Raw genomic sequence first — 23,565 nt, 5'->3', positions numbered from 1 at the left:
CTGCCATGTATTTTCTAAGCCAACTCCAGCCTCTTGTTTCTGAAGGGCTGAGATCACCTTGAACATCATTTGCCATGACCTGTTTTGAGTGGTCAGATGTCACACCTATATATGTTATGGAGGTAGCCAAAGAAGAGTTTATGAAACAATGACTGGACACCTAAAGCAAAGAGGGGAGGTGCATTTAAGTTAGCTGGTGAGGGGTGGGTGAGTCTAGAAAAGGACAAGGTTCACCTTCCCTTCCTCTTTCTGATCTGGATAAGAATCAGTTATGCCCTGAAGATTGCTTTGGATCTGATTTTTGGTGGCAGTGAGCATGTTCCTCAAGTATCCAGTGGGGACTGGTACAGGTCAGGAGGCATTAGGCTGGGCAGCTAAGCACCTGAGGATAAAATAGGAGCACAGCAGAGGCAAGGATCAGCACTCAGGGGAGGACAGTCCACATGCTCCCTGGTTCACACCAGCATTATTTGTCTTGTGCTTGCTTCCTTATAACTGCTTGCAATATTTAAGGGCAGAAAATAACCTGCTTCTGATCCTAGGATGTCAAAGGTTGTTTCTGTGTGCTTTTTTTCATGACCACAGCGAGAGGCACTCTGCATGTCCAGCCCTGAGATAGCATCACCTGGAGCTGTGAGAGCTGGATCCTTGCGCCTTCACCTCTCACCAAAGTCACCGAGACCCAAGGGACCCACAGCTCCCTGAGTGCTGGATGGCTTAGCTCCCAAATGAGTACCTGCCGTGGGCAAGAAAAGTGAGTCACCCTGGGTGAAGTGACCATTTTTTTCCCCCCCTTCCTTTCTCTTTGGATGAGGAGTCTTCAAGAGAGCAATTTGGAAATCTCCAGTCCTCCAAAACCTTTCATTTAAACAGCCCATAAAAGCAGTCTCTGGAAACTTTAGGAGGCCTTTAAGAAAAAAAAATAAATAAAAAATTAAAATTAAAATTCGGTTTTATTGAACAAATGGGCAGGTCTGAAAATATTCAGAAAATTAAAATTAATTTGAAAATAATTAAAACTAAGAGAAGCTTAGTGTATGTTTCCAAGTCCTGGGTAATATTAAAGTAGCATTAAAAAATTGCAAAGGAAATTTACTGTGAGCAGGTGTTTGAAATAATTGGGGGAGAAAAAGGGCTGACTATTAATTAATGAAGAATTATGAATGTCCCTTGTTGGACTTTTTTCCTGTAGTCAACATATTTTTAACCACATGCACTTAGCAAACACATTTTTAAAGTGTGGAGTTGCTTTACAGACACATATAGGGAGCTGAGTGTTATTTTATCCACATTATTTTATTTTTGCCAGTGGCATGTATTTAGCAGGAGCTGTTGAGATGACTGGGGCACTATAGCAAGTCTTCCTCATCAGCTACAAAGCCCAGATGCTAATATTTTCAAGAAAAAAAAAAAAAAAATCCTACATGAGGGTCAAAGGCATTTAAAACTAAAAACAAAAACAAAAACAAAACAAAAAAAAAAAACAGTGACTGGCTTCAGAAAAGCAAAATCAGAGCAAACGGGTGCAGCGCCTCAAAATTCCAAATAACACCATGCCACAGATAACATTAAGGACTGTTAGAAGACTTTTACAGGAGAAAGGGAAGACAGAGCCTTTGTGCAAAGGCTACACAGCCCACTAACTTGGAAGAGCAACCTCTCATCTCCTTGCATAGGACACTCAGTAAGAAAGAGGCTACCCAGCACAGCTCTGTTGAAAGGATCGCTGGTCTCAGGGCTGTGTTGAGCTGGTGCTAAGAGGCAGCAGCTGTGCATCCTACACTTGGCTCTCAGAATTTTTTTTCCTGGGCTCTTTGCTCCCTCCAGCCCCAAGATCTACCAGCTGTGTTGTGCTGGCTTTGCTCTGTGTTGGCGAGGAGTGTGGCGCTCCCCTAGGGATGGGGGTAACTCTTTGGTCAATTGAACTTATCAATTAACCAGGGGGTGTCCTGTTGCATGCTTAGATCTTATACCTGGAAAGCTTGAAATTAAGTGGGACTTCTACTGTAAGAAATCAAAGCTAGTCCTCAGGTCTTAAAGCATGGTAAATGTCTCAAGTGTTGCAACCAGAGCTGTGCATAAACCTTGGAGGAAAAGTGCTGCCTACTGAATATAGCCCAGTGCCAGTGAGAGGTTGCTTCCTGCTTTCTCATCCTATAACACTTTTATTTTTTTTTAACTAGATAGTCCAATTTGAGGTTAATTTAACACTGCAGGAAGCATCCCTTTTGATTTCAGGCTGTTTTATTAGTCAGTGATCTAGGACATGGGACAAGTGTGTTCCTCAGACAGCAATACTGAATAGCTAGCCAACAGTCCGAAGTGTGACTGTTTAGGGATGAAAGACTGGCACCAGCTGCATTGAATGAATGAGCACTAGATATATCAGCCATTTCTTCTTTCCTCTCCTCTGATCTGAGGATGTGCAGCAAGATTTTGTCCAAGGGTACGCCAAGCCCTAGTGATTTGCAGAGAGAGCAGTGGCTTTGCTATGAGGGGTGAGCACAAGCTGTGAGCCTGAGCAGACCTTTAGCTTAGGTATATGCATTTGTTTTAATGGAAATTACTCTTCCTTTGTGTACCTAGAGACCTTCATAGCTAGTTCCTGGCAAAAAGTCACTGTTTCTTTCTATTGCTTACTAGCATAAATGACAGGCACATTAAATACAATAAACAAAAACGATGGAGTAAACAAAATCAGCATTTATTCCTGTCATCTGTTTACAAGGTCGCTTTAAGTTTTTCACCAAAGAACACGTACCAGAGATACATGAGTTAATCTACAAAACCAGATGTGCAAGGAAAATGATACGGTACATGAAAATCCACATGCTTTGTGATTTAGTTCTCACATGCCTGTTGTCTAAGAGAAGGTGCTGTGGGGTACACAAACATTAGCTCTGCCACACCAAAATGTGATTGCTAACTCTACTGACATTGCTAAATAACATATTTACAAATCATTATATCTACCAATCTTCATCTAATACTTGAAACAGGTAGTTAGTTGTTCAGCTATTAAGCCTTCATGGAAGGTGAAAGAGTCTAATGTCCCTAAATGGATTCATGCAGTGTTTAGTATTATTCACAGGAGACATGAGGACAAGAATATATTGGTGACAACAGAAGTAGGATGTGAAATTGCACCATCCTCCTTGAAAGCAGGAAGGAGTTCGGAGCATTGGTGCTCATTCATCACCACTGCAGGCTTGACACTAAGCAGAATTACAATCCTTATCCCATATTAAGACACCACAAGCTAAGAAATGCTCTGCTTACTGGTGAGGCCAGGGGAAGGGGATGGGAAGTTCTCAGATCCCCATCAATGGAGAAAAGCAGAACACTTGCTGGCGGGGGCCGTTTTGCTGAAAGAGGCTGCCAGTAATTTGTAATGTCAGCACTGAACTGAAGATGCTAAAGTATCTGGACTCTTACTACAGCAATTTAACCACTGCAGAAAAATGTATCTTCGCTGCACTACTTCAACCGCTAAAAAAGTAAGGTTCTTTTTATTTTAACTGCTGAAGACTAGGGCAAAGTAGTTTTGTTTTGTTTTGTTTCATTTATATATATATATACATATATATATATATATTTGGTGAGGAGGGGAGATTAAACTGGGGTCTTGTGCTACTTGCATATCAAAATGTGGAGCAAGCACTTCCCTTGTTTAATTCTGTGGAGCCGCACTGTTATTCCTGATAGGAATCAAGTTATAGAAGGGTTTAGCTTAGACTTTAAGTTTATTCAGCTTCTGTCATTAGAAGGAATATGAAAAAGAAATATGAAATATGAAAAAGTAGCTTCTGTTGTAAACTCCAGACCAGAATATCACAGATTGCCAGCTGCTTACTCTATGAGGGTACTCAGGGGAGTGACTGGCTCCAGGTTTGCACAAATATGGACATGATAGTATTGGAAATATTTCTGTGGTAGAGGTTTTTACCCATTTCATAGCCTCCAGGTCATTCAACATGTAGATAGAGTTGGAAAGCCACTAGCATCCCACCTTGAATGAAACAAATTTGCTTATAACTCTGATGCTGATATTAGACTACTCTAGTATATTCTGCACAAAACTCTGAGGTTTTATCTAGCTGGGTCTCTCTGCTGTATCTATAGAATTAGAAATAAAAGCATCCTAATTCTTACAAGTGCTGGATGAATTAAGTTGTGCTTCCCTAAGTAAAGTTACCTCCAAGACCATGGGAGAACTTGGCAGCCAGAGAGTGCCTTCAGCTCCCCGTGAATTCCCACAGGTCATTCCTGCAGAAGGGTTGCTGTGTAATATAATTGTTAAAGTTGCCTGTGTGAACAGAAAGTTCTCTTCCTTGCTGCAGCCTAGCAGTGAGTCCGTATGCAAACTTGGGGTCAGGGCGCCTGGTATAAATCACTGTGTTCCAATGGTAAGACCTCTAATTCGCACGTCTGGAAGAATACAAGGGCATATGCAGAACAAATACCTCATCTTGGCACTTTATCCCTTCTACCACAACTGGTGTTTCCAGATCACTCTGTTATTTTGTGACTCTTGCAGAACCTGCAGCCACCTCTGTCTGTGGTTATAGAGCTGAGTGGAGTAACTACAGCTAAAGTAAAGTGCCCTTCACGCCTAAACCCGCTCTCAAGCACGGTAATTCACAGTTTCCAAATAAAGTCTCTCAAACCAATATGCAACAAAGATGAACAATAAGCAAACTCACATAGATGCACTTGACTTATTAGAACTTAAGCAACTTATTATTACCTGGTAGAAAATAAATAATGATGTGTCAAAACAATAACAATATAGCAGTCTTTAGTTATTAGTCATTGTAGAATATATTTAAGGAAAACAGTCAACAACAAACTTACACACAGAACAACATGCTGCTCAAAGTGCAATGAGACAGAATTAGGAAGGCACTAAAATGGAGCTGTGTCCAGTATTATTTAACTAAACTGCAACAGTCAGCAAAGATACAAACAAGCATCTCTGGAGACACTTTTCTCAGGCACACCACTATACATGGTAGTGATAATCATGCAGCAGTGTAATTTTTTTTTACCCTTAATAGCTCTTATGATCTTAGTAATGCACATGCCTCCCTTTTGCCTCAGTGCTGCAAATCTAGAGTCTTTGGGGAAATAGCAAGAAGTATGCTTGGGATTTTTCCTCCTCAGCTGGATACCTGTAGTCCTGTGCTTGTGTCAGACATCAGTCACTGTATACACGCGGTCATAGCCCCTCCAACTGTCCAATCCCTGCTTCATCCCTCGTTACAGGAGCAGTGGGGCAGTTTACAGATGAGTTTCAAGAATGTGACCATCATTATCCATGTTAGTGACAATGGAATTTAAATCCCTTGAAAATATTAGCACCCTGTGCAGTTGCACAAGCAAGGAAGTAGAGAGGTACCCCCTCCTTGACTCATGCCTTTTGAAAGGGCCTTCCCTCTCAAAGCAGGTGAAATATGTCCACCCTCCCTAGTCATTCACATGTGTGTATTTCTGTCAGAGAGCTGTACAGATGATCTCTGTGGCTGTGTGTAAGAGGCCACGTTCCCCAGTAGACTCCTGGAGTATCAGTGCCTGACCCAGTGCAACGCACCCTAACGTGTGACTGATCCTTATGGCATGAAGCTCTGCATCACAACTCAGCTGCACAGATCTACAAGTGATAAATTCTCTTAGTTTAACTGATCAACAAACCTGATAAGACTATAGTCACACTGTTATTTTAGTATAGTTACTAAGAGTCAAAATGACATGCAAATTATTCATACTCATGTAAATGTCCACCACAGGAAAAGCAAAACTCAAACCTACAATACTGGCACTGAAGTGCACAACGTCATTCCAAAGTTAGCCTGCTGTATGTTAGTGTGATCATCGAGTTGTTTACTGCACAAAAAGCTAACTGTTTTGAAGGTAGTCAGACAGGAGTGGGAATTCCAGCCCTAACAGAAAGGTAGCTTCTCTGTTTATTTTGCACATGGAAACTTGAATGGTGACTAAAAATAAGCAAACTAATTTCTATCTCAAAGTCATATTCTGGTTTTCTTGCTTTGAGGCTGCTCAAGAGCAACTTTCCCAGAGAGACTTCCATTTCTGCTAGTCAACATTTACTTCAGTTAAGACTACAGATAAGGATTTTGAGGTGGCAGTGCTCTACATGGTATCATAGTTACGTGGTAAACCATTGTGTGATTGTAGTCATGGTTCTCATCTATTTGCAACAACTATTACAACACGTCAGTATTTCTTAGATTTCACAGCTATACGAAGCCCTGTTTGTTTACAGAAGCAGTCTCGATAGATCTACTACAATGGCTTTAAATCACTGGATCAAACTGGCTGTAGAGAATGTCATGATGTGACGTCCCATTAATGGGCCCCTTTTATTTCATATATGAGTGCTATTCAGAAAGGACAAAGGTATGAAAACAATGCATTGGGTAGTGATGAATAATGCTGTTGAGTTTTGCCTTTATGTTGATCCCCTTTAATAAAAGACATAATTCAATATAAATATGTATGAAATGTATAGATAAATATATAGATATTTTTATGTTAATATGTAATTTGATCAGAACTGGATTAATCAAAGAAAACCTAAAGGCACTGCAATACGTGAGCATCATGGAATAAAATACTTGCTATATTTTGCATGTATGTAGTTCTGAAACCAAGCAGTCAGAAAGCCATATACAGCAGGGAACAATTCTTATTATTTTAACCTCGCAGCCTAGGCAAGTAAGATTCAGATTCACTTAATGAAGAGCCATACTCAAACAATATCAGGTAAAGAATTCAGCTGTTTTGATTCCCATTTTTTTCCTTACTTAGGAGTCAGAAGGACTTGGTAGCAATATAAGAAATGAAAACTAGAAAAACAGAGGTTATAAGGAGCAGCTCTGAGTTACACCTGCATAGTGGAAAAAAGATCCTGCATGGGTATGAGTGAATAGTGCCTTGTTTTCTTTCTTGTTGAATGAATCCAAGTGTATTTAAAATGAACAGCAATTCATCAGGCTAAAAAAATCCTAAAATGCATCATGGCTGCAGCAAATTCACCTACCTGCAAGGAAAGCCTAATTTCTCACTTCCATTGGTAGTACATTATCATGGCTTAAACCTTCATTGAGATAATCCTTAGATCATTTTAGGATGACAGGAAAAACAAACTTCAAATCTACATAATGCAGCTTTAAATTGGCTCTTTGTTTGTTTGTTTGTTTGTTTTTCCTATGATTTGATTCCAGTGTCAAATCATTTTTGGCTACACATATAGCACAGTGCCAATTCGCCTTCTGGCTGAGGAGAAACAGTCAATTCAACCTGATAATTTGAATCCTAACAAGCTTTGGTAACTAGATGACCCTCATGAAGGCAAGTTAGAGAAAAGATTTTTGTGAAACCAAGCAAATGTAGCACTCCCAGACATGGAGAACATGGTGCTCTAGAAGAGACACCTTCCTCAAACTGGAGAAATACTTTCCTTCTTCTGAGAGCTGAAGAGAAGCAGCAGCTCAGCAATGCTGGGATTTATCCTGCAGCTAAAATGCTGTTGGTCCATTTAGTAAAAGACTCGGTCATGGCAGGGGAGTAAAGCACCAAGACTGCTGATATTTTCAAATCTCTTAGCAGCAGTAACCACACAGCAGCTTTTCTGCAAAACAAACAAAACGAGAATCCAGTTAATTCAGCAGTGTGCTTTTTTATTTGGTTAAGCGTTCTCGGACAACCACATGGCGGTTTCTTTGTGCATAAGGAAAGAAAGCAGTGCTGAACCTTCTTGCTTACAAAGGGTTCTTGCAGCCACCTTATTAAAAGACACCTTAAAAAGACAAGGATTCTTTGTTAAGTGGAGAAAAGGTCCTGGAGGTGTCCCTTGAAATGTAGCTACTCTGCTTTTTTGCCACTCTTGTCATACAGATCCCAGCATGGAAAGGGAGGCTGCAAACCTCTCCATTTATTTGTGTTACCGCTGCAAGCATTTATGATGCCAGGCCTAAATCAGCTGGCACTTGAGTGCATTATTTTGGGTTAAATGTGGTAACCACACTACTTTCCTGATAAAAATAGCTAAAGGGATTCTTTAAAAACAAAGCCGTGCTATGGCTTTAGATCCACTCATTTACTCAAATAAACTCCAAATAGAAAAACACTCCCAGAGGAAATAACACTGCAAAAGCCAAAAGCAGGTTTTCCTTCAGGTTAGATCATGGGTAAGTTACTACGTTACAAAACTATAACAGGTTTATTTAAAAATAATTTTGACTGCTGCTGGACAGAGATGTAATCTCAAAGATGATCTTGGTTGAAATAGAAATGTGTGTAATACAGGGCTTCCTGGTTGAAAGCAGGAGAGTTTGGGGCATTTGGTTGCTGGGCAGACAGTAGCTTGAAATGGCAAACACAGATTAAACCACTAGGAAAATCTGTTTTGAAATTTACTATGTAGAAGTGCACCAGTGATTGGACCAAAGCTTCATGTAACCTGTCCCAGCACCAGTGAAGCAGGGACGAATGCTGTGGATCACGGAGAGCTATTCATTCCCAGTGGATTCCCACTGCAGAAGGTGATGATGGGGCATTACGTATCAGGAAGTTATGTGGCTTCACAGGGCAAGCAGGAGATAAGAACAGAACCTTAGCCTTCACTGACCTCCAGTGTACCATGGAAAGGCAGCTTCTCATTCTTAAGATAGTTCGTTTAAAGATAAATAACTTGTGTGGGACTACACCACACTGTTAGAAAATCTGTGCCAATCCTATGTTTAGTCAAAACAGAACAAAAATTTCAACCGTTCACAATAATCTGTCTTTTTTAGATGTTTCTGGACAAAACCCGTTGCAAGTAAAATCACCACATCTCCTGCCCTATCAAGTGGATGATGGATGTTGGCAGCACTAAAAACTTGCATGCGGTGAGAAGTGGAACACTTTTATTTTGGTATCCTGGTTGTTACGCATGACGCATGATTAAAAGGAAGTGGTTTTACAGTGTGTGTGTTCTCAGCCTTGTTCACATCTTGACCCTCCACTGAGTCTTGCCCAGAGATGCCCCCAGAACCTCTGAGTGGTTCCCATGGTGCTTCATCAGGGGCCCCACCTTCTGTGGTAGTTTGTAAACGGGGCTGTGGGAATTGATGTGCTGGTTTACGGAGATACTGCGCCGCCTGAGGTAGCCGGATTTCAAAGTGGCTGAGTGAGCATGCTTTGGTCAAAGACCAGTGACTGAACATGAGAGCAGACTTTGCTTCTCCCTGGCCACCCTGGGGGAGGCAGCCAAGCCAGCCTGAGAACCACGAATGAAGAGTTTGTTAATGAAAAGGCAAAGACAGGGAGCCAGAAGAAAAAAAAAAAAAAAAAAAGGCAGAGAAATGCTGTCAAGATTGTTCTGGTTGCTACAGGCTGAAAGGGCAGAGGAGTACCCTGTCAGAATTGTGTCCTCTAAAGTGTGGAGCAGCTTCTTTTAGGGGGTGCCTCAGTTTTCTTTTAGTACAGTTACTGGAACTGCCCTGGGGGTCTGGCCTGGGCTGTTGCTAAAAAGTAATTACTTTTCATACTTCTACCCCTTTAAAACCATACTCCTAACCACAGCATGAAAACCTGAAAGCTTTCAACACTGAGAAGTTATTGGGTGAAATCCTGCCCCATGAGAGTCAGGGGGAGCATAACCATTCCCTCTAAAATGGCCAGGGTTTGCAGCACATATGGCTTCATATATACGAGGGGTTTTGTACATTGCTGTGACTTGGTATAAGTGATAGGGCCAGCTTACGTTTTGAATGCTTTCCAAACAACAGTGAGGACGGTGGCGGTGAATATATTTTGGCCTGTGCAGTTAGGACTGTGCAAGGTTTTCGGCCTCCCATTGATCCCTTACACACAGAAGTTACGGTATTTATGTCTGAAGAAACACTCAGGACTCTATACAAACCTTCTGTTTGGCAGCTCTTTCAGAGGGATTATGGAGTCGGGGGTGCTTGGGACACACAGGTGCCTTTAGCCTTCTTCTAGTGAAAAACAACAACAACAAAAAAGAAAGTTGCCATCATCGGAGTATTAATTGAAGATCAGTCCCATCTTACCTCTAGTTAATATAATGGCAGAACATTGCAACATCAGCATGCTTAGTGAAACTAGTTTAAAAAGTGCAAGAGGTACGAACAGGAAAATACCAGGGGAGGAGCCACAAAGATGAAATGAGTTGCAAGGTTTCTATGAGGATAGGGTTTCCCCAGAAGAAAATTGCTGATAGGAAGCAGCGTACCAGGTGAGCAGCCTGTGCCTTTGCAGCATATAACTGATAAGCAAATGTGAGCATGCAAATTATAACAGCTAAGTAAAAACAAAGGGACACACATGGCTCACAGTAGCAAGAAATATGTCAGAAAGGTGGACTCAAAAACAGGTGAGAAAAATGTCAAAGCAAAGAGTGATATTGCAACATGAGAAGGCAATAGCAGATCTGCAACGCACAAGGATATATAAATTTAGGGACCTGGAGTCTGCAGTGAAGCTTGTGGTCTGATAACCAGGGGTGTTTTAAGGCAGCAGTTGCACTTATTCTCCAGCTAAAGGAAAACCATAATGGTATTAAGTGTTTTTCCCAGAATATTGCAATCCAACAATTATCTTCTACAGCTTTTGTGTTCTGCCATCATGCAATGCTGTTGTTTCAGGATGCTGTATGCCAGATGGCAGCTAATCTAAGAAACCAATAACATGAAAGCAAAAACTCATTCATGTAACTTCAGAGTACTTTATGTACATAATGAACATCAATGAAATGGCATTATAATATTTCACATTAACATTAAAAACTTTGATAAGTCATGATAATTCTGCAGTGGAGCCGTGTAAGTTATACAACTGTGACATAATGGCATGGAACACAACAAAAAAAAAAACATAAAAAATAGACACAGTGATTATATACCATTTTTCCTTGATGAGAAGCTTTGAGATGAAATCTTTGGCCTGATCAGAAACACCTCGAAATTCCTCATCTTCAAAATCCCAGCTGCAGGCCAGAATATTGTTGAGGGTCTCATTGTCATCATCACCCAAAAAGGGAGACAATCCACTGAGGCTAAAGTAAAAAGAAATAAGTTAAGTCCTTCTTTGCCCATTTCTTTACATAATATCTGATGTGCCATCTATGATTGTTCTGTTACTCCTGGCCCACCCTGCAACATTCTATTGTCTAAGAAAGTTTCCAGATCATTCCCATTTTCTCTTTTATTATATTTTTAAACAATCACCCTTGTTCCCCAGCAAACCAAGCATTATTTTCTTTCATCACATTGTTTCATTTTCCAGACCACTGTCCACTCTTGTACATACGTACTGGCAGTTTATCAAGAGGTCTACATTATTCTGGAAGTGTAATGTCCAGTGCTCAAGAGAGATGCTCAATGGAACAAAGAAGAAAAGTTTGTGGTGCTTGAAAAAGGGGGGAGATTCCTGAATATGGAATTTGGAAAGAAACCTACATTTTCTATTCTGTCTACAAATTCTGTCTTCCAGTATAACAGTGTGTTTGGATGACACACTTTAACCTAGAAACAGTTTACAAAGCAGAGACTGAATCCTACTTACAGCATGTAAGCAATGACTCCTACACTCCACATGTCTGTAGGAAAGGAGACAAACTCATAATTCACAACTTCAGGAGCAAGAAATTCTGGAGTCCCAAAGTTAACTCGAAGTTTTTCCCTGGGTTTATATCTAGGCAAAGGAAACATTAACAAAGGACATCAAATACCGCTCTAAAGTTATGTTGTAAGTTGTCTAGTTGGATTTCAGGAGCATACAGGACTTTCAGGAGGAAATCAAGGACAAACAGAGGTACATAGTAATAATAAATGTACACATATATAAAATAAAAAAGGTTTGCAAGCTTTGTGTCATACTTCAGGACAAAAACAAATGGCATAATAAAGGAAGAAATTCAGATTTCAAGGACTCCTCAGGGCAGCTTTTATCATCCTTTTGAACCTTCCCCATATCATAGGCCTGGAATTTTTAGCCAGTGAATTCTTCACTGAGGTTAGGGTATCTTCTTAAACTAGAAAGTGATACAGCATGGGTTATATTGTAACAGCCTTTGATGGCCTCTTACACCCTCTTTTGAAGAACCTCTTAACACTGGGGGCTGGAGACCAGACAAGAGTTACCATCGTTTTTGTCCTTTTCAGCTGTTCCAATATACTTATGTGCATGCTCAGTCAGAATCAGACCTCTTTCAACCTTTCACCCCCAAAAAAACTTCAGAACAAAACTTTTTTACTCAACTTCATTCCATATTAAAAGATGTCCCTTGTTAACAGATCCATACTAAACTTGTCCCAGGAACAGTAGGAGACCATTATGGGTCAAATGCGTTGTTGCAGAGGTGTGATACTTTATAAATTGTTTCCTAGTTCATTTACAACTAGCAAGAGCACATACCTTCTTGCCAATCCAAAATCAATAATTTTTATTTGATTTGCAGCTCGGTTCACACACAAGATATTTTCTGGCTGCCAAGAGAAACCAGAAAACACATCAATGAGAAACAAGTATGACAAATTGGGCTTTTAGCAAACTGTAGCATAAAAAAAAAGCACCTTTTGCTTTCCTCCTTGGTCAGATTTCTCTGCATGGGTACCCCCCTGCTATCACATAGCAGTCGAGGTTGGGTGTTCTGTGCCTTGTAACTGCTTCTTCTCCTTGGCATTTCAATTTGACATAAGGCAGCAGTTCAGATAAGAACTCATTAGGGGAAGTGGGACAGAGAATGCAGACTTCCAAAGGGAGGTTTCAGGATGCTGGCACTGTGGTTTTACACACCTTATTAAGCTGACATTGGAATTTAAAAACAAAAACAACAACATCTTTTACGATTATATATTAGCTTTATGTTTCTGAGTTCATGGATGTTGTGGCAGTAACTGTCTGACTGAACACTGGTATGTTATAATAGTCACATCAACTTCACATTTTCATTAGATATTATAGCAAATTCTGTGATTCTGTGATTTTGTGAAAAGGTGGGATTCACAGGTTAAATCCCTCTGGATTTTCACATGGCCAAGTGTAGTTCTTCATTCTCTGGCAAGAATCCACTGGCTTCCTAGAATTTGTCCAAATTCATACAGAAGGGAATGAGAATAGAATTTGGCCAATTGTCTTTGAAATGTAAAAACCTAAATTAGAGTCTCGTATTCACTGCCAGCAGTTTTATAGCTACTCTGTCTTGTTGCTCTTTGAGTCCTCTTTGAAATAAAACAGCCCTCAACACTTAAAACATTAGTTAACCTTTGTCACCATTACTAATTCTTTTTACATGTAGGACTTTTAAACACCATATGTCCATAGTTTCTGAGGTCCTGGATGATTATGGTCAGGATGAATTTCATTCAATTTAAAGCTTTCTTCCTCAAACTCATGTGTCTGTGAGCAAACAAAACAGGAGGGAGAGGCCATAGCTGGCTAGCACATGAGAAGAGAGGTCTCTGGGAAGAATTTCTTGGATTGTATATGTGTCTTTATGTCAGCAGTTTGACCTCACCTCATATTTAAACTGTACCATCTCCTCTCTCAGAGAACATAATTAGCATGTCCCATAGAACTTTGTGAAATTTTTCTTGGCAGGTTTCTAGTTATCAATATGTTTATAAACAAAGAGAAAAGCGAGTCTGGTCATTGATCAGCAACTGAAGCAGATCCCAATAAACATCTGCTCATTTGCTTAACCAGTACTATAATATAAACGCTAACAACATTAAAGATGTACTACGTTAACTCAGTTATTACAAGCCAAAAACAGTGCTTGTAATAAAAATCTCACCAATGAAAAACCCCTCTTGTGCGCTTTTTGTTTCCTTTTGCTTTCTTGTAAAGCTCAGGGATCATTAGGGGGCTTTATAACCAGTCATAAAACTTAAGACATCATCCCCTTTTATTCCTGCACTAAATAATGGTAAGAAACATGTCTTTTATTTGATAAAAACCTGGTTTAAGGGAAAAAGATGCAGCTTAAATGTCCAGCTTAATGAAAAATAACATTACAACATGCTTTCTGAGGGGTGACAGTCAACCATTAGCAATCAACTAGTGTAAGAACATGCAATTGGTGAATTCATTTTTGGAAAGAAATAACAGGAAATTTTGTGTATACAGTTAAATAGTTCACAAAACTAAGCAAGCTCCTGATGGAGAATCTGCTACCCTTTTCTGGACTTTCAGCTGTACTGGCAGCTATTGTTAAACCCAACACAGAGATGCTGTATCTGTTCCATCAGCCACTGCCTGTTTTTTATTGGTTCAATTTTAGCAAGTACATTTTAATGTATTTTCCCTCAGGCTGGCTATCTACTGATGCCTTTTCGTGACCACAACAGTGCGGCATAGACCTTAGAAAGATATGCTGGGTTTTCACTGACCACAAATGACCCTCAAACGACCCTCCACTCACTCTTGCCTTGGCTTCTGCATGGTAAAAATGCAGTTAATTCCCATGGCTGATGCATAAGACAGAGATCTTGTGCAGCTGAATTAAGTAATAGTCGCACAGTATCTTGAGATCCAAATATCAAAATTGAAAATTCCAAGATATTGTAGCCAGTTGCTGGCTTTCTGTAAAATAATTCTGTAGAAAACTCAAGAGCTATAGGGCTTGATGACATGTGACCACATTTCTCATCTAAATTACTTACCCCTGTAATGATTTAACTGATCTCAATGTGGTTAAAGTAAATACCCATCAGTTTAAGGAAAGCAGAATAAGGACATTTGTTGTTTCTGCCATGGGAATCTGCTAAGCTGTATAGCCTACCCTTAAGATAGAGAATTTCTACAGCTGTCACTGCACAAAACAAACATGTCAGTTCTCTACCTTTAGATCCAAATGAAGAATGTACATTTGGTGCATGTACTGAATTCCCTCGCAGATCTGTTTTATGAATGAAATAGTATCCATCTCTGTCAAATTGCAGTTTTCATCAATAATTCTGTCAAACAATTCTCCTCCTTCCACACTGACGAGAGAAAGACAATGAAGTGATGACCAAGCCCAAATCCAAACCCATGTAGTTACAGTAATACATAATTTATACTATTGACTATTTTAATCATTCACAGTCAGGGAGGTGTGCAATATGAGCTTGTACTCTGATCTGAACTTTCCAAGTACTGGGTTTTGATGCATACTGTCCTGAGCTTCTTCAAGGCTTGGGAGCCCAGTCTCCCATCCATCCATTCAGATACGACATCTTGGGATGTAATTTTGTACCAGTGGAATTAATGAAGTCACATATTAAAACAAGACAATATGCTAGACAATCTGCATTTAAATACTTGGTCTTCTCCCTCAGAGTTTAAGGGGAACATGATCCAAAATCTGAATGTGAAGCAACAAAAAATCAGTGAAAATGACTTCTTAATTTCTTATTACATTTCAGAATGTCTCCAATTCATATCTGCACAGACTTTTAGCTTTTGTGTTATGCTAAACCTGTAGATCAAATTCATAGGGCTATATGAGAATATACTGAAGAGTCAAGATCATATGACTTCTAACCTTTTCCCATGTATTTCATTGTTTTAATTACATTATTTTTGGCTTCCTTAAAACATCTATTTATCTTGACTTTAATGCAGCAATTTTGAACCCAATTAGCTTGATAAACTAGCATAAAAGGCAGGTTAATCCTTTTGGAGACCCAATATAAAGATTATCTACAACGTGTACAGTTGGCTCCTCTTCACTGTAAGATGTTTTTTCATTTGCCTCACAGAACTGGAGATATTCTGAGATGTCTGTTTCTTATCTGACACAAAATACCATATGAAATTAAAGAGAATCTATATAACAGCTCTTTAAATAGGGTAGTGGTTTTAAAGCACCAGTAGTGTGGACCATCACTTGAAAAAAATGAATAAATGGTTCCATGGGACAACTTTTTCTTGAATTCTTGAATTTTTATTTTTATTTTTTATTCCTGGGGACATCTTTTATATCTTTTCACCTGTTAGAAGCCTTGTTTCTAATATCAAGAGAAAGTAAGAAGGAAAAGGATAATTCCAGCAAAAGTGGTAAAGACAGAAAGGGAAGGATAAAAACAAACTTACTATTCCATTACTAGGACAATATCATTTTTGGATTCAAAGGCATCATACAGCTGGATGAGGTTCACGTGATTCAGCTGGTTCATGACACTTATTTCATTCTTCACTTCATCCTGTAAAGAATCATGAGTGCTGTTTCAGAAGCCTTTATTCTCAGAAAGCTACATGAACCAGGACATCATCAGTTTGAACCAAACATGTACATTATCTTCATGTTTTCATTCACAGCAACCATACCCAGGGTTTGCCTTTGATTGCTCTGGCAGTGGTAGATATCTCTGGACTGAACTCATAGCCTGAGCAGGGGACTGCTTCAGTTATATATTAAGAGAAAAAGGGAGGGGAAAGAACGAGCGAGAGCACTGATGGGCAACTGGTGTGTTCAAAGATATGTAAAGAAAAGAGAGAAGTGAAACAGGATTTGTTTCAACCAGCCGTAGGTATGAAAAATCAATATGTGTAAGAAATGTCCAAGACAGTCCTCAAAACCTTCCTTTGCAGTCAGGGGAGAAAGACTGGTACCTCCATTCAGCCCAACTATTTTACATGCTTTGGCTCCAATAATGCCAATCTCTCCACTGACTATAAGGGGATTCTCAGTGATCAGCTTGGCCGCAGACAGCTATGCCTTAGACAGATGGCTGAGACAAATCCCACCCTTGAATGCCATTAATGACACAGCTGTCATGGAAAGGATGCTATGCATGTCTTTCCTGTGAAAGCAAACCCCGGATGGCTATGAGGTTTGCAAAACAGGCCAGACCTGTAGCTGAAGAACAATGTGGAATCCATTACGGAAAAAAGACTCAACCAACCTTCTCTTTAGCACCTCTGGCTTTTATAATTTTGGCTGCTAGCTTGAGACCCGTTGCTTTTTCTTCACATTTGTGCACTTGACCAAATCGCCCTCTAGGGAAAAAAAAAAGAAAAAAAAGAAAAAAAAAGAAAAAAAAATCATCCAGTGGTGCTGGTGTTGGTCCTGAATGTAAACTAGGTTATGCACAACAGAAATTATCCTCTCCCTAATGAGCTCCGTTTCAGTTGCTCTATCATTGCTATTTTGCTGTGTACATTAAACTTGTTACTACTCATTAGGTGCACCAAAATCACACTGTTTTAGCTGATATTCCATTTGTATGATTCAGTAATACTTGCTTCATTACATCTATAAGCTTTTAATACGTTATGAGGTATCCCAGGCAAGCTAACAGTCATACATACTGTAAGGATAATAACTCACTTAAGTGTACAATCTGCCTCTCTCCATGTCATCATTCTACTCCAAGGGAAGGATGTGATTTCATTAGCAGCTGCTAAGACCACACTGCTATCAGAAATTATATCACCCTATCCTAAATTATGTCATCATGAGAGATCAAACAACTCTCATCAAGCAAGATGGCCTGGCAGATTAGCTTTCTGATCTATCTGAAAACGTGCATGTATTGTCAGGGATGGGCTGCACTAAGGGGGAGAAACCTACATGTCTCTACATTCTGCTGGCTGCAATGTGAAGTACTACAGCAACATATGAGCACCGTCACAGAGCCTGAGGGCAGCTGGCTGACCTAGAACAACACCAAATACAAGCCAAGTCTGGTGGTGCCAAACCTTTAGACAAAATTCACTCACACAGTAAAATCAGCCTCCTGTTTTCATTCCTCTCTAAAGCACTGTTAGAGCTTAGACTTTCACGTCTTTGACTCTAGTGAGGCATGTTGCTTCCATTCACCTCCTGGGGTGTCTGGCTGTAAATTTTTGCCTTGCTTCTTGTGTTGATTGGGTTCACTTGACTTACCCTCCCAGGATTTCATTCTTGTTGACGTTATAATAACTGCTGATCCCCACCCTTTTGGCTGAGACAATCCGGTGATCAAACGGTGCTGGTGGAGTAGAACTATCATCTACAAAACAAAAACAAAAAAAACAGCATATGAGAGGTCACAAGCAATGCTCATATATGTCTCATATATTTTAGTCCCTCTTCCCCCCAAATAAGTTAAGAACTGAATATACCTACTGTAAGTTATATAGATAGTTCTTTGTTATTTAGAAAGCGTTTTACTCCAGAGCTCTGGCTCAGAAAACAGGGTGTTGTAATTGGGAGCTACCTATCAAGACAAGCACTCCTTATTTAGTTAGCACTTTTTTGCATTGCAAGAATAGCAAGAGGCAAGGTGAAGACAGCTAGACTAAGCCATTGTAGCTTCATGCCCACAAAGAGCCTGAACAATTTGCTTAGATGTTGTGGAAGGAGTCTGGCTTTTTCTCTAATCAGATATTTTTTCCCTCAGGGACTGTTAATAGGTGAGTATGTACTGTAATTCTCTCTTGGGGAAGGAAGAGAGAATGAGATCTCCTGCAAGCGCAGCTAGAAGAGGTCATTTCCCTTCATGGAAACACCTTATGGTGTTCATGGTGCAGAAACCCCTTCCCTACTGACAATCTGATTGACACAACTTGTCATTCTCCCTAGCATGGTCATTGCCTTTAAAGATTGCCTTTCGAGCTTGTGAACATGATGGAGTTTCATCCTGGCAGGTAGCACCTGGGATTTCCACTATGGCTCAGGGCCCAATGTGGTAGGACACATGCTGCTCTGAAGAGTTTCTGTGCTTAATAAAAGAAGGCAGATAAAGGCTAAAAAGGGACACAGGGAAGAGATGGTTTCCCATGAACACCCTGCAGCAGCTACAGAGTTTTGACACAAATGCAGATCTCCAGTATTATTGTTCAGACCTTCACATGCTGGACCATTCTGCCATGCTGATGTCAAAATCCCTGCTGGAGACCAGCCCTGCATGCCTAATTTCTCTTTGGATTTTTTGCAGGGTGTTGCCATTTCAATTTCATACCCATGTTGTTTTTCATTTGATTGATAATCCCCAGAGCAACCTTTGGCTGACCAAGGTGACAAATACTTCTTCAACTGGTTGGGAGGGCTAGAGCCACAGTGTTTCAACATGAGCTCTCTGGTCTGGAATGCTGGCTCCCTTTTGTGTGGGTCTTGTTGAGCAATTTTAAACCGGTCATTACTCCAGTGAAAATGATTAAAAACACAAACAAAAAACCCATGACAGCATGTAGCTGGCAGGAACACTTTGGTCATTAATGTAACAGTGGATTGTCCTTATTCACAGTGAACGTCCATTTTTCCAGGACACCAGCTGTGTACCTAGATTTTTTTTTGACAGTATTAATAACTTACATGGTCAGGAAGTTAGTTCATGGTCAAGGAATTGTGAAAAGCTGGGACTCCTGGAAGTTTGCCACCTACTTGGCATTCTACAGAGCTTGAATTGCATGTCCTTGAGTATGAGTCTTTGCATGTTACTGAGACCCGAAACTTGCCCAGAAAACCTCTATCCTACAGGAAGAATTTGACCATAATGGCACAAACTCCAAGAGTCCCAGCATGTAAGTGACAGAAGAATATGGGTTTTGGAAAGCTCACCTCTCAAGTGTGACCAAACTTTGGGCAAGGAAGTGCTCATTTAAAGAGGCTAGGTTATGTGCCAAAGTTTTAGCCTTTGAGATTTTCTCAATGACAGACCCTCAGTTTTAATTTTCCTGCACACCAAAGGGAATTTCTCCCTATTAAAGAATGTTCTGCTCTTACAGATGCAAGTTACTCCAATAAAGAGAAACTAATATGAATGCCACCGGTAACAATTTACAAAAGCTTAAGACAGATAACGGAGTTTACAGTTTTAGTACATTATCTCTTATTTCTGCTACCCAATCTAAGAGCCTAGCACAGACATTTAATAACTGTTTCCTTTCCCCACTCCACCCTCCACTCCCAAAGCAAAGAAATTTGTTGTGTCCTATGTGTGCACATGCACATACATATAGCTTCAAATGCATCAGGCCACCACCTCATGATGTTCCATCATTTCATATGCAGGGATAAGCACTGAAATCCTCAAGCAAAAGGTCTAATGTTAGAAATCTCTGCTTCACTCTGCTCCAGAGTTCATTGCCTGAACACCGTTTATCTGACTGTTTGGCAGCATCAGTCAAGCTCCCACACAACAGTATGTATTTCTTTATTATATAGACTGCAGTTGTTCTCAATTCAGATTGCAGTGGTACTAACAGGAGAAAGTTGGTTTTGCAGTCTATGTCTGGAACATCGTAGACTCTGTGTTAACACATGTTCTTAGTACTTCCACAGGTCAACCAGTTTTGCCACATATGATGTAATTTCTCCCACCACTTTATATCTACAAGTGTTAGCTCACTGTCATTAAAAGAAGAAGGAATGAAGATGCTATTAGTGGAGTACTTGTGGGAGAAGCAAATCAGTTACTACTAATTTCTGACAGAACGGAAGCCTCTAAGAAAAGATGAGCAAACACCTCAGGCACTAAATTTCAGTATAATTTGAGGCAAGCGAACAGAACCATGGTATTTCCCACCAGTTTAGGATGTGGTCCATAAACAACTGCTTCCCATTGCAGTTACCATGCTCTTCTTTTCCCCCTAATAATTCCCCCTAATCATGATGTCATTTCTTTTTTCAGATGTCTTTGCCCAACCATCACTCTCAATACCAGTGGAATCAAATGTTTGGGCTTTCCCTTTATGACTACTTCCTGTAAGAAGTTCTTTTTTCAGTTTTACATATGCCACCAGCACTTTCTGCATCTAGCCTGCTTTGTTGTCGTCTTTGACTAGGCCTTCAATGTTCACCCGATGCTACTACTATGCCCAAATTGACGAGTCTGCTCAGTGACTGAACTATAATTTCCTGTACCTTTTCCGCAGCCTTTACACCTGCAAGGACAAAACATGGCATTAGAGTAAGGTACACATAAAGCAGAACAAATTTAGAAATATTCATGAAAAACACACAGACACATATTGCATTCAGATAGCATTAGGCTATTTTGTGTCATGGTGTAAAATAATAAGATCAAACAAACTGGTTTAATATTCACTTAGAGGAATAAAATGACCTCTAAGTAATCATGACAGCAAAATGATTGTCCATTACTGAAATGCCCACTTGAATTCTACTGGTTTTAACATTTGGCTATCAATCTCACCTTTAAAGCAATGGGAGAGGACTGGGATTTCATTCTGTTCATATAGGTTCCTGAGAGCTTAAACTGGTTTATCCCTGAAGGGCTAAATATAAATGCAGCACAGAAAGAATTACAGTAAACAAGTTTATCAGTTTAATTGCCTGGGCAAAGTTTCACAGTTTTATATTACCAAGTTACTAAATGTTGTAGTAACTTAATTACCAGTTGGTACGTGGCCTAACCTAACCTTACTTTGCTCACAGGTTACATGATGCTGCAATGTATAAACATGGCAGGGTGGGAGAATTCTCCTCAAAGATGAAGAATAGCGTCTCATTTCCCATCATCCTAACCTTTCTCCCAAGCAAATCATCACAGCACACTGCCAGTACCATAGATTGCCTGTCTGTTCTTAGGGTATAATTTCAGTTTAGAGCTTAGATCTCAGACAGGTAAACTATTTTACACTTTTGTATTAGGCTGTATTTTCACCAATATTTATATTAAGCAGCCACTTTGATGTGAAACTTGAACTATGTGTTTTTCTAAAGCAAGTATCTCTTAAGAATGTATAGCCTAAGTTTCAGATCTTACCTTCCCTCTGTTGCCTCTTCATCCTGGCTTTGTCCTGCCTCATCTTGATTTGGAGATAGTGCTGGTGGTTCCTTATCCTCTTTTTCATTCTTATCAGCAACTCCTTCCCCTTCATTCTTCCTCTCTTCTTGTTTTTCAGCTACGGACACCTGATGTTCCTCCTTCCTCTCCCCATCTGCTGGGGACTCACTCTCTATTTCCTGCCCAGTTATCCTTTGACAAGCATCATCAAGAGCTTCTTGTTCTTGTTGCCTTTCTGTAGTGAAGGATTTCTGAACAGAACCCCTCCTGTGTCTGTTACAGCTTTCAAAAGCCAATTTTTCTTGCTTCTGCTCTGGCCCTTCATGATGAAGTCTGGGAGGATCCATTTGAAGCAGAACAGAACTTTCCCTCTCAGCATTTTCCTTGTTGAGCTTATCAACTTCTTCTTCATGAGAGCAGGACTGGCTCTTCTGGATGGCCCCCTCTATAAGTAAACAGATCAAGAAGGAATCTGACAGTCAGTAGTGGTATTAAAGTAGGAGTTGCATGCTCAGCATAACTTCCATTGCTTTTTGAACTAGGCACTTGCTTTCCTCTCCTATTTTCATGTTCAGTGTAAATGTCTCCTAAGCAAGAGATGGGTTATAAGCTTCAGCAGAGTACTTTTTCTTTAAAACTGGGATGTCACGGGCCACAGATTCTTTCCTTTCAGACATAGCACTGGAAAATGTTTTGCTCACTCAGATTTATTATCAGGTTAATAAAGTCCTTATGCGAAGCACTTCTTTGAGCAGTTTGTCACTATGTGCACAGGCACATGACAAGTTAAGTTGCTTGGATGTGATGGCAACATGATGTTATTTGGACAACTCTCACTCATGTTGGTGAGCATGCATGTAACCCAAACAAGAGCTGTTCAGGAGAGTAAGGGCTATTTCTGTGAAGAAGTAAGGGCTCTGCAGTTGTACCCTTAGGACAAGAAACTGATCAGAAAAAATATATATAATAATAATAAATTCTAACCTGTTGAATCTGGAGGTTTCTTCTCTTTTGTAGAATTTGTTCCCATCTCACTTAAATGTGACTTTTCTTTGATGTCCTGTGGAGAAGGCAATGGATATGTTAGTGCGTACAGTGTTCATGTTGCATTGTTCCTCAGGAAGCTGCAGCCTGATTTATTTGGTCAAATCCAAATACTCTATGATCTAACTCATGCTTCTCCTATGATCAATGGTGCTTGTTTTAATCACTACCAAGCTGATTAGATTGGTACTGGTGTAAAGCAAGATAAATGATCTCAGTTGTAATCAATATCATTGTTGGCTTAAAAACAGCCCAGAAAAGATCAGGATTGAGCCTCAGGGACTGAAAGAAAAGCCTTCCAGAAGTGAGCTGTTACCCTGCACTAGCTTTTGCTGTTAAAACTGGGTTAGTTAAAAGAAAACTAGAAATATTTAATATTCTACTAAAATTTTAGTAACAGTCTTACTGACATATTGAAAAAAGATTTTTGCTGTTAATCAATGTCTGGTAACAGCATTTCCAATGATCCATTAATTTATTACAGGCTGACCGAAACAGTTACCATGAATCAGAGCACATAAACCATCCTGTCAGCTTTGTAGTGTTCCCTTACCTACATTTTACAATGTTACAGTGACATCTAGAGGTGCTCTATGCTTAGCCAGCTCCCCAAAAACAGCTATTACTTCTATGTTTGTCCCTATTTACAAATATTCCTCTGCCATTTGCTCAGAGCATTTTTCCATCGGCCAGTCCTCAGTGTGGTAGGAGGGTGACCAGTGCTTCTTTTCCACTTTCCTTCTTCCTCTCACAAGACTATGAAACTGGCACC

The 23,565-nt window shown here is 39.9% G+C and overlaps 1 protein-coding gene and 1 long non-coding RNA gene across 9 annotated transcripts in view; one reads left to right on the top strand and one right to left on the bottom strand.

Moving 5' to 3' along the window:
- The first annotated feature begins 1,507 nt into the window (after positions 1-1,507).
- Positions 1,508-9,337, top strand: LOC118161221. The gene is made up of 2 exons (XR_004747905.1): positions 1,508-2,498; positions 8,817-9,337. It is a non-coding gene; the product is annotated as an uncharacterized LOC118161221 (long non-coding RNA).
- MYLK4 (myosin light chain kinase family member 4) overlaps positions 6,792-23,565 on the bottom strand; it is a 74,792-nt gene continuing 58,018 nt past the window's right edge. For 3 of the 8 annotated variants that reach the window (XM_035316325.1, XM_035316327.1, XM_035316319.1), the window contains 13 exons: positions 22,734-22,809; positions 21,729-22,194; positions 20,864-20,883; positions 17,903-18,008; positions 16,920-17,013; positions 16,108-16,217; positions 14,873-15,014; positions 12,445-12,515; positions 11,593-11,721; positions 10,931-11,083; positions 10,493-10,565; positions 9,929-10,004; positions 6,792-7,651 (listed from right to left, as the gene is read on the bottom strand). In XM_035316325.1, coding sequence (XP_035172216.1) covers positions 9,957-10,004; positions 10,493-10,565; positions 10,931-11,083; positions 11,593-11,721; positions 12,445-12,515; positions 14,873-15,014; positions 16,108-16,217; positions 16,920-17,013; positions 17,903-18,008; positions 20,864-20,883; positions 21,729-22,194; positions 22,734-22,809 — 1,488 coding nt within the window. In that variant the 3' untranslated portion in view covers positions 6,792-7,651; positions 9,929-9,956. Of the gene's footprint in view, positions 7,652-7,689; positions 7,820-7,893; positions 9,284-9,928; positions 10,005-10,492; positions 10,566-10,930; positions 11,084-11,592; positions 11,722-12,444; positions 12,516-14,872; positions 15,015-16,107; positions 16,218-16,919; positions 17,014-17,902; positions 18,009-20,863; positions 20,884-21,728; positions 22,195-22,733; positions 22,810-23,565 lie in introns of those variants that run through there. The other 5 variants (XM_035316322.1, XM_035316323.1, XM_035316320.1 and 2 more) reach the window with 5 other exon arrangements.

The sequence above is a fragment of the Oxyura jamaicensis genome, chromosome 2 (genome assembly GCF_011077185.1).
Source record: "Oxyura jamaicensis isolate SHBP4307 breed ruddy duck chromosome 2, BPBGC_Ojam_1.0, whole genome shotgun sequence".
NCBI lineage: Eukaryota > Metazoa > Chordata > Aves > Anseriformes > Anatidae > Oxyura > Oxyura jamaicensis.
This window is presented reverse-complemented; position numbering and strand designations above follow the sequence as displayed.